The sequence below is a fragment of the Sabethes cyaneus genome, chromosome 3 (genome assembly GCF_943734655.1).
Source record: "Sabethes cyaneus chromosome 3, idSabCyanKW18_F2, whole genome shotgun sequence".
Lineage (NCBI taxonomy): Eukaryota > Metazoa > Arthropoda > Insecta > Diptera > Culicidae > Sabethes > Sabethes cyaneus.
This window is the reverse complement of record NC_071355.1, coordinates 183,738,637-183,758,675: the sequence shown is the minus strand read 5'-3', so window position 1 is coordinate 183,758,675 and position 20,039 is coordinate 183,738,637. Positions and strand designations below refer to the sequence as shown.

General features: G+C 36.1%; 1 protein-coding gene across 4 annotated transcripts in view; it reads left to right on the top strand.

The window, feature by feature from the left end:
• Window positions 1-20,039, top strand: part of LOC128741248 (aquaporin AQPAe.a) — a 141,326-nt gene that overhangs the window by 102,427 nt on the left and 18,860 nt on the right. For all 4 annotated transcript variants that reach the window (XM_053836917.1, XM_053836914.1, XM_053836916.1 and 1 more), the window contains exon 4: window positions 19,638-19,781. In XM_053836917.1, the coding sequence (XP_053692892.1) occupies window positions 19,638-19,781 (144 nt within the window). The remainder of the gene's footprint in view (window positions 1-19,637; window positions 19,782-20,039) is intronic.

The window sequence follows — 20,039 nt, the reverse complement described above, 5'->3', positions numbered from 1 at the left end:
GCAATAAAGATGGTTCCAGATGGTATCTAATAAAAATAAAATTAAAATGTTACAGATTTAATGTTTATTAGATATACGGTTAAAATAAGATTAGTACAACAGGTCAGTGTTCTCCATTTTGCAATTTGCTCAATCTTCTTGCAAACGTTTTTCGTGAGGGTTGAGTAGTTTCTGCTGAAAAGACAAGTTTCCTAAGATGTGCCTTGGTCAATCCTCAAAAGTCTTCAATTGGTCGAACTTACGGGCCATTAGGGGAATTATTGTCCTTTGAAACGAATGTTACATCTTTGAAGGTTTACGCATAATGGGAAGACGTTAAATCTGAAGAAGACAACACGGTCCCGGTGGCCATGGATCATGGGTTGAAGTCGTTTTTTAAAACACTCCTTAACGTACATTTTACTGTTGATCGAATTAGTACTGATGAACGGTTGCGAAATTTTACCGCAGTCACAAAAAGCCTGCCAGACTACAGCCTTTTTACTAAATTTTATCGATTTGACTGAATGTTGCAGACTGGTCTAATATTCGCCTCTTTCATACCGTACAGTACTGTGCCATCAGCAAGAATTTATAGTCGAATTTTACGTATGTTTTATCGATCATAATTTTGTACTTTGAATTCTTAGAAAACATCGTGGGGAAGACGGGGTAAGACGGCCCCCCTAAGCGAATGAATTGCTAGCATAAAATGTGTACGAAAATTCACCTTTTCTTGTTCCACACATGGAAAAGCATTCATTTATCTACCATTAAAAATTATATAAAGAATTAATTAGTCTATTTTTCCGTGATTTATCGTCAATTTTCGAAACGTCTAAAAATTACTCGTTCACAACCAGGCGGGGTAAGAAGGACCACCAAAGGGGTAAGACGGACCATGGCGGAGTAAGGCGGATTGTAGCAGATTTGAAGGTTTCTTTGAGTTGTAAACACAATTTCAATACTATTAACTAAGTAAGAATAAGTTCTAAAGAGGTTTTAGGTACATGCTAAAAGAAAGCAAAGCAAAGCAAAGCCATGGGTTTATACCGTCTTTAGACATTACCCTTCTTTATCGACAGACTTCGCAGCCGGCTGTTAGAGTACAGGAAAATTACGGGGCCAGTGCAACAATCCTACTGACTCTAACTAGCAAGCACCGCCTAGCCGAGATTCGAATATAAGACGACTGGCTTGTTAGACCAGCGTCGTACCTCGAAGCTAACTACGCGGCTGAACATGCTAAAAGAAGGTATAGTTTAATTTAGAGACCTGCTAAAAGAAGGAATTTTACTACTAGTTCAATTTTGAAAATAAGAGTAGACGTTATTTTACTCCACTAGTTTTTATTTACTCTTTTCTTGGCGTTATTTTGTTGTTTTGTCAGCAGGACTTTTACTCTTTGAATACGCTTCACTTTAGGTGAAGGCAAAGAAGGCAACACATTAAATGAGCCGTTAAGTGACTTGGGATCATCGAATTTTGATTCCGTTAGATCCAAATTTACATTGATTTTGTTATTCGAATGGCACTTGTTGGCTTCTTTTGACGTGGGAGGCTCTGTGTTAGACAGGATGGTCTCAGATTCATGAATAATTTTTATTACAGGTGTACTCTATTTCGAAAAAGACACTGATGAAGCCTGCAAGTCGTAAACGAAATGTGTATCTGTCAGAATAATAAAAAAGTTAGTCAAATTCAACAGGAAAAAAGTTGGTTTTTTCATTCAATATTTTTAAAATCTATTAAGACACTAAACAGAAGAACTTTAGGCAATTATGAGCACTATGACGTATGGCCCTTTTACCCCGTGAAAAATGACCCGTCTTACCCCTAGTTAACAATTTACATTATTTTGCTTTTATCTCTCAATCCGTACTATTTTATATACCTTTCCGCCACACACAGAACAAGAATTGCCCAATTAAAGTCAGTGGTAAGAGAAACGACAAAATACATAGCTTTTTTTTTGCTGAATAACCTTAAATTTGTTGCTGCTGAAATTATATCGCATGAAGACACTGCGAACGAAAAGTTTGTTTTGATTCTAGTTTTGACGTTGGATACGGCCGAGTGCCACAGGTTTTCTCGAAAGTGTTTAGATAGTCTAATAAACAAAACATACTGCGGCATTTGTAGAAAATTTAAGGCTTTCTTGGCGAAATCGATGTGGTCCCTCTTACCCCGCCGGGCCTTCTTACCCCTTGTTACCCTACTGCTTTCTAGCTTTCGCACTCTATTTCCCTGTTTTTGTTTTGGTTTTTTATAGCTGTATCTACTTTTTGTAGATTCGCAGATTCAAACGTTTTTTGCTAGATGGAGTGAGTGAGGAGACATTTCCAAATTCAAATAATGAATTTCGAAAGTCAATACAAGATAACAAAACACCAGTGCATTAGTCAGTCCACGTATCGGGAAAGATTTTTAGGTAGACGCGAGGGCGGATGTCTCAGGACGATATGAATAAGTATTCGTTGAACACGTTACTATTCTGGCTTTACACCACAGCTTTTAAGAATTCCAGATGATACAGGCATTTTAAAGTTTCTAAAGCGCAGTAAAATGACTTCAAGCAATATGGATCTGTAAAATTTCGGGTAATTTTTGTGATGAACCCAAGTTGTTGTAAAGCTCTAGTCGTCGGCATATACCAGTGCGCTTCCAGAATAGAGCAAAATTTGCAATATAGCATTAGGTACAAGGCTAGTAGCAAAGGCCCCAGGTTACTGCCTTGTACTGACACCAGAAGTATTACTGAATGAGAGAACGGCAAGATGAGACAAATAACTACTTCCCTCCATTCTTCTGGTGGCATCTTCTACTCCCAAATTTTGGAAATAGCCCAGTAGGTCTATAGCTACTATACCTGGTCCTTACCTGCGGCTTTTTTTTATCTTCGGCCATCCGATATCTTGTGAAAGCTTTTGAAGAACACAGTTTGGGGCACTACACGGAAAGAAATCCAATGCCGATACCATGAATAAAATCATGAAATCATGAAGTTTGATTTCTGTCAAATCATGATTGAACTGCCATATTAGGCAGCGCCAAATCATGAATAACAGTTGATGGTCTTGCATTGTGTTGTACTGTAAAAAGTTCGTGATATCATGATTATTATTCATGGTGTATTTTCATAAAACATAAGCTAGAAACCTGAAATCATGAGTCATTTTGCTTATTTTGGGGATTAAATTTCTATCCGTGTACTATCTGCTATATGCATTCATCTCACTCGTAGGTATTTGGCCAAGTTCTATGTAGATCTGAGTAATGATCAGATAGGTTTTCCATCGCTTGTTCACTTTTTTCATCAAACCAATCCACAATGGACAAAAGCGAGCTCGTAATCCCAACCAGTGTTGAAAAATTTCAAACTGGCATTTCATACAACGATCCAGAGAGCAAAAGAGAATCTACCGTCAGATAAAACATCAGCAGCGAAAAATGCAACGCACATTCATGAATTAAGATGGCAAACATATTGGTGGAATTTACATTTTTCTTTCGCGGGAATCGACCTTTTCTTAACTAAAAAGTAACAAGCCTAATAAAAATTAGATAAACATGTAATTTAAATGTGCGTTTTAGTTTAACTTTGCGATTTATTTAGAGATTTATTCCCTCACGCTCCCTCACAGCAACGTATCGCACGAGAGAATGTCTATGCTGTTCAACAACGAATTTGTATGTATATGACGTGTGATTTTTTTCTGCATAGCATCAAGCTGACATGATTCACAGTTGATTTTGATTTTTGATGAGTTTTGAGTTACCTATTTCTATGTAAAAAATGTAAGGAATCGATTGGTGATATAGTCCCAGCTTGCGCAGACTTCGAGAAGTGGTCCATTTTGCCCTATTAATCTCAAAAATAATTTTATTTATTTTACTACGTCTTCAGTTAAAACTGTACAGACTGGATGCTTATTACTTATCTTAGTTGTCTAATGCTAACTTTGAAACGGTCTCTGGTTACGTGAAAATCGAAAACTACACTCAGATTATTTAACAAACTGAAACATTTCTCAAGTGGATGGTTTTGTCCAATCTATACCTATAAAGAAGGATTTCTGTCTGTCTGTCTGTCTGTCCGTATGTTCCTTATAGAATCGAAAACTACTGAACCAATCGGCATGAAAATATGCATGTAGAGGTTTTTTGGGGCCAGGAAAGGTTTTAGTGATGGTTAGAAACCCCTCCCCCCACTAAGAGGGGGGGCTCCCATACAAATGAAACACAAATTTCTGCATAACTCGACAACTAATCAAGCAAATAGAACAAAATTTGGCATGTGGGTGTTTTCGGTGACAAGAACTTATTCTATGGTAAATTGAGACCCCTCCCCTCTTTATAAGGGGAATTATAACTCGTCTCCTCTTTAAAAGGGGGGGGGGGGCTTCCATACAAATTTCCTCATAACTCGAGAACTAATCAAGCAAATGGAACCAAATTTGGCATGTAAAGGTTTTCGAGGGCAAGAATATTTTCTATAGTAAATTAGGACCCCTCCCCACTTTAAGAGGGGGGGCTCCTGTACCAAAGAAAAACAATTTTCCTCATAACTCGAGAGCTAATTAAGCAAATGGAACCAAATTTGGCATGTGGGTGTTTTTGGAGACAAAAATTTTTTCTATGATGAATTGGGACCCCTCCCCGTTTTAGGAGGGGGGGATCCTATACACATGAAATACAAATTTCCTTATAACTGAAGAACTAATCAAGCAAATGGAACAAAATTTGGCATGTGAAAGTTTTCGAGGGCAAGAATATTTTCTATGGTAAATAAGGAACCCTTCCCACACTAAGAGGGGGGGCTCCCATACAAACGAAATACAAATTTCCTCATAACTCGAGAACTAATCAAGCAAATGGAACCAAATTTGGCATGTGAAAGTTTTCTAGAGCATGAATATTTTCTATGGTGAATTAGAACCCCTCCCCACTTTAAGAGGGGGGGCTCCTATACAAACGAAATACAAATTTCCTCATAACTCGAGAACTAATCAAGCAAATGGAACCAAAGTTGACATGTAAGTGGCTTTGGACGCAAGATTTTTTTCTATGGTGAATTGAGACCCCTCTCTTCTTTAGAAAGCGTGTTATGGCCCATCTCCCCTTTAAGAGGGTGGGCTTCCATACAAATGAAATGCAAATTTCCTCTTATCTCGAGAACTAATCAATCAAATGGAACCAAATTTGGCATGTGGGAGTTTTAGATGGCAGAAATTTTTTCTATGGTGAATTACGACCCCTTCCCCTTTTAAGAGAGGAGCTCCCATACAAATGAAATTCAAATTTCCTTATAACTTGAGAACTAATCAAGCAAATGGAACCAAATTTGGCATGTGGGAGATTTTGGAGTCTTGAATTTATTTTACGATAGTTAGAGACCTCTCACCCCTGTGGTAGGGGGATATGGACTCTCATTCAAAAATAAAACAGAAATTTTTGCAAAACTCTAAAACTAATCGAACTCGAGAAATTCTAGAGTCTTCCATAAAACATTAGTCAATACAAGACCACAAAAACTATCTATAGTAACACTAGATCATTCAGGACGAGACGGTCGCGAGTGTTGCCGGTGATCCGCCGTCGGAAGCGCCGCCCACTGGGGGGCTTGCAAAACTCGAGATTGTGACAAAGATCATCCGAGATTCATGATTTATGTACAACACAGGTTAATTTGTGGCAATACGAAGTTTGTCGGGTCAGCTAGTTATAATGATAAAAGCTAATTAAATAACATAGCAACTTCTCTGCCGCCCGTGAAATGAACTCAAATAGCTACCAAATGTTATCAAAACATCAGAAGAATCAAATCCGATCCATTCCATACTGTATGAAATGCAAGGATAGTCCATTTTGCCCAAATCACCCCTGAATAGGTGTATTGGTGTATTTTAACACCGTGTTGCGCAAAGAGATCAAAGCAGACACAACCGTAAATGCCTGTCGTTTCGAACAGAAACAAATTTAACCTAACTATTGGGTGGTAGAAAACATTTAGTTAAATGCAGTAAAGTAATTAAACAAATAAACTAACACAGAAAAATTATTAGGAACATTACATAGCCATATTAACAGGATGCCATTGGCAAACTACCCGGACAATTTTATGAAAGATTTACACATACATATGACAACAAAACACAGCCTCAAATCAAGTCAGTCAAATCAACTTTCTCCAAAAACGTAAATTAGCTCAAATTGTCAAAATATTTTTAGTTTCCTTGATAAAGGTGAAATAAAATCACCGAAATGTTGGATTATTAGAAGCAAAACGTTGTTTTAGCTGCTATCAAACGACTGCAAAGCCGAAAAACCATTCAAAAAAGCACTGAATAACTTTGGAGAACAGTTAAAAGCAATAAAAAATGGATGTAAAATTATTGGGCAGAATTAATTTTTTTTTATTAGAGTGGTTTTAACCCAGAGGATCGAAGAATTGATTTTAAGTGTCATTTTTAAACAAATTATTATTTCTCGCAACTAGTGAAAGATACATATCTACTCTATTTGAAGAAAAGTTTTGAGTTTTTTGAAGAAAAATTTTTTTTTGGACTTATTCATGAAAACCAAAGGTTGTATCACCCTGATAGGTAAATTGATGATCAACTTAATAGTTTAAAAAGATGTACTTTATTTTATTGATAAACTTCTCTAAAGACATCATCGTTGAAAAATTACACATTTTTTACGCAATAGCAAATGAACGTGTTTTTGTGGATCTAGTGAAGAGTCAGGCAAAACGGACCGATTGTGAGTTCATCACGGTACGAAATCGATAACTCTCCTGATGTTTTTCATACTATTTGAGTTTATTATTCGGCCTATGAGTTAGTTTTAATCGCTTTAATTGGGGTTTACTATGTATTTAGAGGTGAATTGGGTAAAATAGACTATTCTTGCATTTCGCACAGTATGAAATGGATAGGAATGAGTCTGCTGATGTTTTGACAACATTTGGAAGCTATTTGAGTTAATTTCACGGAAGTTCATTTCTTAAATTTTTATGTACTGTTAAATTAGCTTTTACCATGCTTTTTGGGGATAATAGGGCAAAATTGACCACTCCCTAAGATCTGCGGAAGATGGGACTATCACCAATCGATTCCTTATAGGAATAGGTTTATGCTTATAGGAATAGGTATCTTGTGATTCCAAACCAGCGGTTTCTAATTATTGGGATTACGAGCAGCTCGTTTTGGCCCATTGTGCAATCATTTCATATTGTGCGGTTGCGGCTACTTCGAAGGTATTCACGCACAGTTCTTGGCAGATTATGGGTTTTCTAGTTGCTAGACATACAGCAGCAGAGGACGACTTTAGCAATATATGTAAGGAACGTTCATGTACATGTATGTTCATGATGATAAAAATGAATCATGGATCGTTTTCACCTTCTCGTCTTAGCAATAGATGTCCTACAGTGCTACGATGCCAAATGCACTTCGGGTCAGACACTGTCGTGAACCGCTCCTAACATGAAGTGCAGATGGTCACTATATTGAGGAAATAATATTCCTTACAGTAGAATCAACGTAAAAAGCTGCCCCTGCTATATAAGCTATCGAAATTTCCACCTTAAAGTTCGAACTTGAGTCCAATAGAAAGTTTATGGTTGATGGCATGAATCTTACTTACTTTACCAGCCGAGAGCCAAGAATTCCTCTCCTTTGTACTCGGTCCTGGGCTACTCATCGTCAATTCGTTGCGCGTTTCGCCACACGCAGGTCGGCTTCAATCTGGTCGAGCCATCTAGCACGTTGTGTCCCTCTATTCCTGGTACAGATGTGTCCGGTTCATGACAATTAATGACATGGATTATTATTAACCCCTAATGTGATAAAAACCTCGTCGAAATTATGTAATCTTGGGGATAAATTTTTCATTTCATTTTCAATTGTTTGAAATATGTACCAGTACAGGATCCATTTACTTAATAGATCTTAAACTATAAATCTTGATTAAAATCTGCAAAAACTGAATTTAATTGATAAAAATTGTCCACCCTGTCATATGCTTTCTTCATTGGCGAACATAGTAAGTACACGTAAGTACGTTACATTTTTAGATATTATCAGCTGCACGAAGTGGGAAATTGTGTATCGATAATTAAAAACATTCTGGCGACACATGCCATATCGCGTGGCAATCTTACAAGAATTGTTTCCGCTGCCCGATCCGCCGACATCACGATGACTTTGACGCATTATCGCATGCCATAATGCCGACACTCCAGCTCGCATAAATGTAAGCTGTCTATCGTTGCTCCATCATTCAATTGTTAATTAGTCAATGTTTGTATACTCGATGTCTACCTTTTACCTCATTATTGATAAATTGAACAACATGGTAGATATTGCGAGCAAATGTAAACAGAATTTCTTGGGGGATCCCTGGGCCACCAAATTATGTTGGCATGCATACCTTTTCGTAATTTATTTTATGTTGACCACCGAATCGTCTGAATTATAATGTTTTCAATTCTCAAATCAATTGAACCTCGTTACGAGCCACAATCAGACCGATTTCTCTCCTGCATCTAGCGTGTGAACGGGCCGAACAAACCGCGAAGTAATTAATGCCAGAGGAGGCAACCGCAAAATTATTCTTCGGTTTGGGGCTTGTGCGCGCTTGACGCAGATAGCCATCTGTGGAACGGACAGTTCAGCTGCAATGCAAACGCAAACGAAAAGCACGCCATCCGCATCAGCAAATAAGATAGATAGAGCTAACTTCAGAGGTACCTGCCTACGATACGCGCCAGATGTGATTGTGGACAAAGATACGCAAGCAAACAGGCGTGAACGTAATTAAATTATTTTAACCCTTTTCGTGCGTAATGGCATCAATTAACGCCTATTAAATCTGTTAAAAATATTAAAAAAAACGTTTTTATACTCTTTGGAAAATCAGACCAAGAGTTTAAGGTCCTGCAAAAATTTTCAAACTTAACAAAAATCGTCCGTAAAAAGGTTAATCATGTGAACTTTTTACGATCTTGATAAACGTGCGGTGGAAGTAAGAGTTATGCGACCGGCAATCATAGGCATCGCATCTGTACTCTGCGAGATAACAGTCCTTGGACTATTTGCCTGTTCGTTTTCTAGCTCATGCTTGGTATTTCAGATTAAGAACCCTAACCGCTCAGTTTGGTGATAATTGATGGTCGAACAGTCGTGAGTAGGTGTAATTGTGCTCTGGAGGTTCTTCCTGCGGCTGAGCTATGCTATGTAGTCAAACTGGTTAGGGCAAAGGGTATGTAGCATGTCGGTACATATGAAGAAGTCCTTTCATATTTCAACTACACAGCCTGAAGTGCGGGCGCCCCGCGTAAACAACAAGCAACCACAACTAGGTCGGACGAGAAGAAACATAAAAAAAATTATTCCACTCACCACTATTTTTCTGATTCATTGTCTAGCTGATGATTCACATTTTTCATTGAGCGGTGCGCGATGACCCGTAGACTTCGTTCGTTCAGCTTCACGCACCATAATATCACAGCCAGTTTTCCATCCATGATCGGTCAATTTAAAAGTTAACTCTTTAGCACTAAATTGGAAGTGTGCCACACTATGTACGACGCGTCAGCTTAAGAAGCCAGACAGTGCTTGTGTTTTTTCTCAAGTTGAATAATGAGCGGATATTGGAAGATTTGGTGTTGATTTGTCTAATTATAAGTTGGCACGCTGCGTCGAAGGGCTCTAAACGATGTTTGGTTACGGTGATCATCACGGGGGAGTTCAAGTTCATCCGTTGTTTTGCGGTGGAAATTTTGGAGCAAATATTTTGAAGACTTCCGTCAGGTTGAGTTGAGCTTACAAGATAGTTGATCGACCCATCTTAAAATTTTTGGTCTAAATATTTATATGTTAACAAAGGTAAGCGAAACATGCTTTGGGTGAAACATATTTATTTCATAGCATTCACCTTGGAAGAATACGGGCTATATAATATTAAGAAAATATTTTAGAAACAGTCCTCGTAAATAACATATATGCCATTGTCCTCCTTTGCCATACATAACCTTGGCTCCAGTAAGTAAACAGCTCCAATTGTTCTTCTCGTTAATAATGAACACATGTCAGTAAAAATATAACGCAATATACAGCATGCAAAACAATCTGCCTTGCTTCGAACTCTGGTTCTGGTCCAGTAAGATTATAAATCTGCCCAATGCCCAATGATAAATCCATTATGCGTCACTCTTTTTTTTTGTGCTCGACCAACTTTTAGTAAACAACCCAACGCAACGTCAGGGAAATCCCGGGTCAGTTTCGTTGCGGCGTGATTGAATTCAGGTGGTGGAACAGGTTGTTTACATTATTCAGGAGGTTTCGTTTCCTTTTTTTTTCTGCCGTGCCCTCTCATGTTTCGTCAAGCTGAAATCCTCTATGGTCAATTTAATTTCTCTTATCGTAAAAAAACCTCCCCTGACAGAACTGACACGCGTGATTCCCGATTTTCGCTAATTTATTCATTTCCTGCAAGTCATTGTTATTTGTTACTTTTACGAGTCATTGATCTTTGCAAAATGTTTCGTGATCTTCTGATTTGCCGAAACGAAGTTGTGCTCGTTTCCTTGTAGTGGAATAGTATAGGAATGAAGTTCAGTGAAATTCATTAGCGTACCCAGACATAATTAAAATCTGGAGCACCTGACCCTTAAGAGAAATGTGTTGGCTTAGAAAAAACGAGTAATCTCAGTATGGCGAATCTATTGGATTCAAAATTAAAGTTGAAATTGGACTAGAAATTAGACTTGGAGCTTGGAACTTAGAATTGGAGATTAGAACTCAAAATCGGACTTGCCCTATATCTTTATAGCAAAGCAAAGGCATGGGTATGAACATCCTTCAGAACTTGACCCTTCTTTATCGACAGACTTCGCAGTCGGTTATTAGAGTACAGGAAAATTACTGGGCTAGTGCAAAGATCCTATTAGTACCTACTATAGTACTATAGTACTATAGTACTTTTTACACCATATTTTTGGCCTTATTTAAATTTTTTTTCGATAACGCGGACGGCGAATCCGCATTCTAAAACTTTAAATCTCTAAATCATTCTAAATATTGTATTTTATACTAATATTTACAATTTTATTTACATATGGGAACCTCTTCGCCTCTCCCCTACGGCTCCTTGAACATGATCATTCGAAAAAAACATGAATTGCGGTACCAAGGATTGGCGCTCGGGGGCTTATCCGAAATGAAAAATTCCAAAACAACATTAAAGTACATTAAATTATCATGTCTTTGACCTTTTTTTTAATTCGAACGTATAACAAAATGGCGGACATTCAAACATAAAATTCAGTTTTTTAGCCGAAAAATTGACTTTAAAAATACATAAATTGCAATATCGAAAAAAGGATGGGTCAAAGACAAGATAATTTTATAAGCTTTAAAACAAAAAAAGAAGCTAGAGAATCGCTTGAGCCGTTCTTGAGATATTTATGATACCGACTTTGGAAACCTGGTTCCGAGAAAAACGGCATTGAACTTTTTATGCGCTGTGCAATCATTCCAGACATGCGCGGTATAGTATAAATAACTGTAACTTTAAAACTCAATACAAATAACTGTAATTTTGGCTCCTATATCTTTATATTAGACATTAATTTGGACTGAAGCTTAATTTTTTTAACCCTAGAGCGGGCGCGCTGGTGTATTGAAAACACTCGCGCAGACAATACTATTTTTACGAGCAATTTTCGACCATTTTTTATTTCTTTTTCTTATATTTGGCATTATTAAAAAGAGGATGAGTAGAGCTTCGAACACAACCAAGACATGGTGTGATTTGAATAAAATTTCGATGATTGACAGGGAATGGATGGAAATTGGACTTAAAACTTGATTTGAGATCGGATTATAACTGAAGTAATTTGGATTGGTAGTTTTACTTGAAATTTTAATTGAAATAGACCTGCAATTGGACTTGAAATTGGATTTGAAATTGGACGTAAAGTGGATTTAAATTGTACGTGAGACTAGGCTTGGAATTACAATTGAAATTAGACATGAAATTGGAATTCAAATTGTATTAGAAATTAAACTTGAAATCATTAAACTTTAACATAAAATTGGAATTGGATTGGATTAGGCATAAAATTGGAATTAAATTAGACTTGAAATTGGTTTTAAAATCTGACTTGCAATCAGACTTGACATTGGACATACACACGAAATTAGACATGAAGTTAAACCACAGAGAAGTTAAACTTCAAATTAGGATTGACATATTTCGTCTTACTCTCTCACACCGTTTCCGTTTGTCTCGTTTTTCCTCTTATTATTTGTCGTTTTCGCACCTTTTTTGTTATGTTTTTTTCTTTTTTATGTCGTCTTCAACCTCCATTTGTCTCGTTTTACCCCCTTTTCTTTCCATTTTCCTTTCGTTTTTCCTTTTTTCTACCTTCTATTTCCCCTTGCTTTTCTATTCCTGCCCCATCCCGCCGCTTTTCGTCCTGATCTTCATGTTGTCTTTTTCTTTTCTGTTTCAGTTTTTGCCTTTTTTCATTTTGAATCTTTTTTCAATTTTTCCTCTTTTAGGATGACCCGCTTTATCGCCTTTTTCTCTCTCGTTTTATATTTTTCTTTTCTTCTTTTTCTGTCACGTTTTCCCATATCATTCTCATTTTCTCTTCTATTTGTTCCCATCTTACTTCTTGTATATCTCGTTTGGCTTCTGTTTCTAGTTTTCTTCTCTCGCTATTCTGTTCGGTTTCCTCTTTCTCGTCTCGTTCTCCCTCATTCCCGTTTTCCCACCTGTTACGTTTGTTTTTTTTCGTTTTTCCTCCTTTCGTCTCATTTTTCCTTATTTTTGCCGCGCCTCTTTCTCTTCTTTTCTTTTTTTGTCATGTATTTGACCTTTTCAGTCTTGATTTTTCTTTTTTCTGTTCTGTTTTTCATCTTTTTTATTCCGTTTTACCTCTTTCATGTCTGGTTTTTTGTTTTTTTTTAAATTGTATATGCCGTTTTTCGTGTTTCTTGTTGCGTTTTTTCCTCTTTTCTGTTTTTCTATTAACTTTTTGTTTTTTCTTTTGTTATTTTCTGTCCCGTTAGCTCCTTTTCTATTTTGTTCGTTTTCGTATGTTCCATTCCTCCTCCTATTATGTCCTGCTATTCCTCCTTTTTTATCACAATCTGTTTTTATTTCCCTTTATCTCCTTGGTCTTCCGTTTTAATATCTTTCTTTCCATTTTTCTCTTATTTGATTTATTTATTGTTGTTCACTGTCTTCAATTCTGTACAGACCGGTTTTACTATCAACTTAAATTAACAATTGCCTTTCTAAACCTACTCTTACTGATATTGAAGTCAAATGCATGATTTACTGCGTTAAAAAGCCTACAACTAGCGTGCAACGGGTTATTCTGACCATACAATGTTCGGTGCGTTGGAGTCCAAAGCAACGTATAATTTCGCAAATTCCGACGAGGTGCATGAATGTTAAGCTGCTCCAGGAAGTAACTGCAATCCACAGTCCCTTTTAGTAGGTCGAAAATAAACAGTCTGCGCGATAACACTCTTCTTTCAGCTAGCGTACTAAGTCTTATTATTTTTCTTCTCGTTTCTCCATTTTCCTCCATATCCCGTGTTTTCTCCTTTTTGGTACAGTTTTTCACCTCTTCTGCCCAGTTTGTTTTCATTTTCTATATTATTTTTCCTTTTTCTCTCTCATTTTTCTTCTTTTCGCTTCCGTCTTCTTTTGTTTTGTTCTTCGACTATTCTTTTGTTTATTTTCTTGTTTATACCAGTTTTTATTCTTTTTCTCTCTCTCGCGTTTTTCTTCCTTACTATCCCGTTTGTTCTGTTATTGTCATGTTTTCTCCTGTACTCTTTGCCACTTTTTCTCTAGGAGCATCAGGACACCGTTTACCTCATGATCCAACGATTATCGTTCTGTGAATATGCTAAGAAAGTTAATTACATTTTCATTAGAAACTGTTTGCTCTATATTGTTTGGTTCATGAGATTTGATTTTTTGAATTAGGAAAATATTCAAGAAGAAAACCTAGTTTTTAGGCCAAGAACAATAAAATATATTATCATGAAAATTTTATCATTGAAAGATTTAAAATTGACAAGAAAAAAGTACAGGGTGCGTGACAAATTTTTGTAGTAAATGACATGTTTTAGAAAATGAACACCAGTTAGTCATATATGCGAGGAGTTTTTTGTGGTTTATTTTCTTTCGTAACATATGGGAATTGTAAATTATTTCATTCAAAAAAATCGCCTTCCTTTTCAATGACTGTTGATAGACGCTTCCGGAAACTGCCGTATGCACGTTTTGCCACGTTTCGATCTATAGACGTCATCACCACGATGATCTTAGCTTTAAGCAACTTAACCCGAGCAGGAGCCAATACCTCATCCTTACCTAATGAATATCAAACTCAGCTATCATATCTAAATTTGATATTCATTAGTAATCGTATTTTTATAAAAAATAACTCATAAATATCTCGATGAGATATGATACCTCAATATGCTATTAATAAGTTATTTTACATTTTTGTACTATAGCAAATGAATTACTGAATCAGCTATGAAGTTACAAAGAATGACTTACAAATGCCTCATTGAGGTATAATACCTCAATTTGTTATTAATTAATTATTGTGCTGTTTTATGTCATATCAAATGAATAACTCACTAAGCAAGTTAAATTTTGTTTTTGGACGTAGGACTACGCCTCCCAGGAAGGTAGCTGGTACCAAAACACCCCTATTTTTCGGTCTTCGATTAGTTAGTTGCTATTTTTTATAATCATAATTTATAAGTACTAACCACTTTACAAGTTTTGACTACTTACACTTTGACCTAAACGGTAAACTTCGAATGTTATGCCAAGCCAAAGTTCAAAGATATTGCAAGTATTCTCGGATGACGGTAGTTGTAACTAATTGAGATTTAAAAGAGCAATATGCCTTCCACCACTAAAAATATTACGTATCGTCATTGGCATGCATAGGGGCACGTGTCCCAGCTTCCATAAAAATTAACGGTAATTTTACGTCCATTTCAAGCCTAATTTCAAGTGAAATCTCAATTTCAATTTTAAGTTCTCTTCCACATCTAATTTCATGTTCCAGCTTCCAGTCTGAATTGGTCCAAACGAAAGTCTGATATGTTCAATTTCAAATCCCATTTTAAGGAAAATTTCAAGTTTAGTTTTTAAGCAATAATCATAAATTAGGTTCAACTTGAAGTCCAACTTTCAGTTCCAAACTTGATCCAATTTGATCCCAACGTCACATACAATTGAAATATAATTTCAAGCTCAATTCTAAGTTCACTTTCCTTTACAAGTCTGATTTGAGTATAATATCAAGTCCAATTCATTATCTTTTGATGACAAAAATTTTACGATAGCGTTAAGTTTTCTTCCTGAGTTATGGCCAATCGTGACGATATCATGAAATGTTTGTCATCGTAAGACTACCACCGTGAAAGATTCCAGAAAATATTTTTTGTGGATAACTAAGAAATATAACTAATATTTTCATAAAATAGAATTTTCTCAGCGATTCTTAGTTCCTGAGAAATGATTATTTGAGTTAAATAAATGTATATAAAAATTACCTTTTCCGGCTTTAGAATAACAAAAAACACTATCGTAAAGTTTTTTCACTAAAAAATAATGAATTTGAAAATGAGAAAACGATATTTTAAAAAAATTTCTTTGAATTAGAACATGGTTTTCTCGACTTTTCTTTACCACTGCCGTGGAAAATTTTGTGAAAACTGGTATTTTTCCTAGATTGCTAAGAAAATTTTCTTGTATCTTTACAAAAAAATCTTTGTTCTACGATGCTTGATTCAAGAGTTATGAATTTTTCAAATAAAAGCGATGTCCGAGAAAATCGGAAAATTTCCCTTAGAGTTTTCAGGGTAAACTGGGGATCTCGATTTTTTCAATACTGTTTTTTTTTTCAATAAGCCCATAAACAACATGGTACAATTCTGAGGCACTGCACCAAACCGAAGATTTGTGCGAAAATAATTGGTGCTGTGGGCTGTGGCGTGAGCAGAGATCTGTTCACTTTACTTTCGGGACGTTAGTTTAGTCGATGGGATTGTTGTATCATTATCACACGGCGTTTTACTTTCGGCAACCAATCTTGCGGTTTGGCAAGTGTTGAAGTCGCTTATGCGATTTATTTTTACGCAATTCGCAATTTACGTGAATTTAATGCTTAAAGCAGCGCACTAGAGCGAGGAAAAAATATTTTATTAAAAAAAATTTTAGATGGTTTTGAATACTCAGCTGTAGTGACGTCATATCAGGTACGGGTTTCACACACAATGGTGTATTCGGAAAACTATGTTATAGCGTTATTTAAGAAGTATTTAAGATATAAGTATGTAAGCATATTTCAAAATGCGATTTTTCTCGTTCGCACAAACAATAGGCCATATGAATAAAAGAGTTAGAGCATGCTCTCCCATAAGATTTACACGGGAAAAGCAAAGCAAACTGTTTTATTCATACGGCCTAATGTTTGATGCTAGCGCTGCTTCGACGCACTATGAATCCTCTCCATAAAAAGCTGGACAAAAATAAACAAGTTGTCCGAAAATACTAAAAATGCCACTTAGTTGGAATTTTGTGTACCTAAATCTGATGTTTGCGTTTAAAATGTTCTAAAATTATCGTATGAACGTCTAAGGTTGATTAAAATTTTAATTAATACTGTAAATCATATAGGGCGAAGTCCTGTATGGTCGGACAGGCCTCTATGCCTATGATTGATGTTTTTAAATAAACATGAAACTCAGAAAACTGCTGGAAAGAATATGTAAATTTACAAAGATAACTGTGGTATTATTTATTTTTCTAAGTATCGGCTAAATGAGGTACACTCAAGTCACTTTTCACGCGAATGATGCGTTCCACGTAAATCAAAACAGCGTAAATTCCGAAATTCCGAAATTCGCGTTAAGTATCGCGGAAATTTCAAAATCACGAAAAGTCACGTAAATTCTGAAATTTGCGTAAAAAGCGATTTCAGTGTATTTTAATTTTAGGTAAAAATACTAAAACGAGCAATTCTGTTAGTATTGAATACCATAGCAATAACAAAATGAAATATTAATTATTTCTTCTTATAATACTAAAAGCAGATATTCATTTAGTATTAAATATCATCTGAATAGCTTAACGAGATATTTCATTTTTTTCTTAAAATGCCAAAATGAGATATAGATTTAGTATTGAATAGCATAGTAATACCAAACTGAGATATTCGATTGACGTCCCGTGTGCAAAAACATTTGATATTATTTAGGTATTGCAATAGCAAAACCAGTTATTATTTAAGTGTTTATAGAACATTTTTTAGCTATTATTTTAGCTATTTTACCTCTTATATCAACCTCGTCAATACCAAATTCAGATATGCAGTTATTCACCCAAAAAATATCTGGATCAGGTATTCTTCAGTAATTTTCTCCTGCTCGGGAAGCGTGGTGTTAGGCGCATTCTATTGGTATTCCGCTCGACGACACCCCACACAAAATAATGCAAAGGATTGATATCGAGACTGCTAGGAGTATTTTTTCTCCCAAAACTCTGGAACATTTTCAGCAAGCCATATTTGTGTTTTTATATACTTTCCGTCACTTTTACCGACCGAACTATCTCTTTTGCGCTTGCACCGGCGCGCAATGAAACGACGACGCTTGACCGATTATTTTCTTGTTTCGACATCTTTCAGTTTACTCAACACTGTTTGTTTACATCTGACATCCGACAGTATAAGCTATTCAGTGCTGCCAGATAGTTCTGAATATTGTTTCGCAAGCATTAGAAATTGTTATTTGAAATTTACTGCAAAAGTTCTTCGCGCACCCTGTATTTCAAAAAATATCCACGTGACCATCACTTAACTTAAAATTGGACTTGAAATTGGAAATGAATATACAGGGTGAGTAGTAATAACTGTCAGTAAAGTAAATGGTCACGTAAATAAGACGCTTGCGTAAATTTTAATTTTGAGTGCTTCATGTGAAGAATATCCATAACATTCGTTTTAAATTAGTCCAATTCAAATCTTTCATCCTTTGCTTTAATTAACAGTCGCAATCGTTGTTAAAAATCGTTACAGCTGGCACGCATCGCATTCTGAAGCATTTTATCCCAAATCTTCTCCAAATGTTGCTTGACAGTATCTACAGTCAATTCTTTGGGGCTTCCTAGTTTGGCTAGCATGTAACCCCATGCATAGAAATCGAAAGGATTCAAAGCAGGCGAAGAGGCTCTTTCGCAGAAATAAAATCCGGAAAAATTTTCTCACACCAAGCCTATGTAGCTTTCGCCTGGTGAGACGGTGCAGAATCTAGTTGGAAGCAATATGGTGCTTTCCTCTAGTGTTTTTGACGATGCGAAGCAAATGGCTCTTCGAAACATTATCGATGTAATATTTAGTGTTAATTTTAGCAGCAGATTTAATGAACAAGGGAACCATCAGATTTTTGAAGAAACATCATCATACCGTCACCCTCGAAACATTCGGTTATTCTGACAGTTACTACTACTTGCCCTGTAAATTGGTTTTAAATTGGACTTTAAACTGGACTTATAAAGGTACTTAAAAACGGACTTAAAATAAAAGTTAAATGAATTGAAATTGGACTTGAAATCAGTGTTGAAATTGGACATGAATTTGGAATTGTATTTGGACTAGAAATTAAGCTTGAAACTAGATTTAAAGTTTAAGTTATAACTGGACTTGAAATTGGACGGGAAACTAGAACTGTTTTTACATAATTAATTTACTTATGGCAAACATAGGGGCAGATTAATTTAAAAACTGCGGACTTTTTGGTAACAGAAATTCTTTTATTTTATATTAAATTTTAAAGTAAAGGTGAGGCACGTGCTCCAGTAGGCCCCAGCCTGGGCATGCCAGTGGTCAAATTTCCAGTTTGGTTACTTCATATTTTCTGAAATAACATTATCCTATAAAAACACTTTATGTTTTTCTAAAGCATGATGTTGAAATTTTTGTAAAAATTTGAAATAAATTGCTTACAAACGATTTTGCAAAGGCAAGGAAATCCAACGAATTTCTGGAATTCATAGTAATAATATAAAAACCAATGGAATTCAAAAGTTAGAACCCATGCCATAAAATTATAGAAATGCATTCTGTAAACGTACCTACAGTCTAATACTTAGTTAGTTGGGCGCAGTCAAATATTAATAGCTGAGCACGAGCGGCTGGTCTTACGAACGAACGGCAAGGAGCGCACTGCAAGCGAATTGACTATTGACTCTAATTAATTCATATGCATGTGGTGTCTGCTAGATATGCGTATGCGTTGATTTATGATCAAATAACTCGAAAGTGAATTTTAATTATTGAACAGAGCTCCTTTTAAATTGAGTTACATATCACGTAGAGCAGTCAATGTATGAACATTGATCATTTTTCTTCTGCGCTGATTGTCAAACCACTGTGCCATGATTTGATGGATTGTTTTTTTCCTTCAGATTAGTTAAATTATCATCTCAGAAGTCCAAATAAGCATAAACAAAACTGTTAAGCCTATCAAAACAAACCACATTGGTAATTAATTAAAATATTAATTGATTATTTTTGCTTCTCCTTTTTCTGCGCCTCGCAGGCGTTCGGCCACGTGAGCGGTTGCCACATCAACCCGGCGGTCACAATCGGATTAATGGTAACGGCCGACATTAGCATACTGAAGGGTGCCTTCTACATCGTGTCGCAATGTGTGGGAGCCATTGCCGGTGCCGCAATAATCAAGGTAAGTGCTAATTGTAACATTCATAACACTTTTCTCCAGGCTACAGTAGTGCCGATTGACGGCCACCGTGAAATCTTTCTAGTAGGTATGAGGAAAACGCTTCAGTTTTAGTATCTGTACCGAACCGTACTCGGACACCTGTCTGAGAAGCAAGCTTCAGGGCATTCCCCCGTAAAACAATAGCTCTACTCTGATCAAAGATTAACAGCTCAATCTTAGGTACGAATTAGATCGATGGAGCTCACACATCTTGTAGGA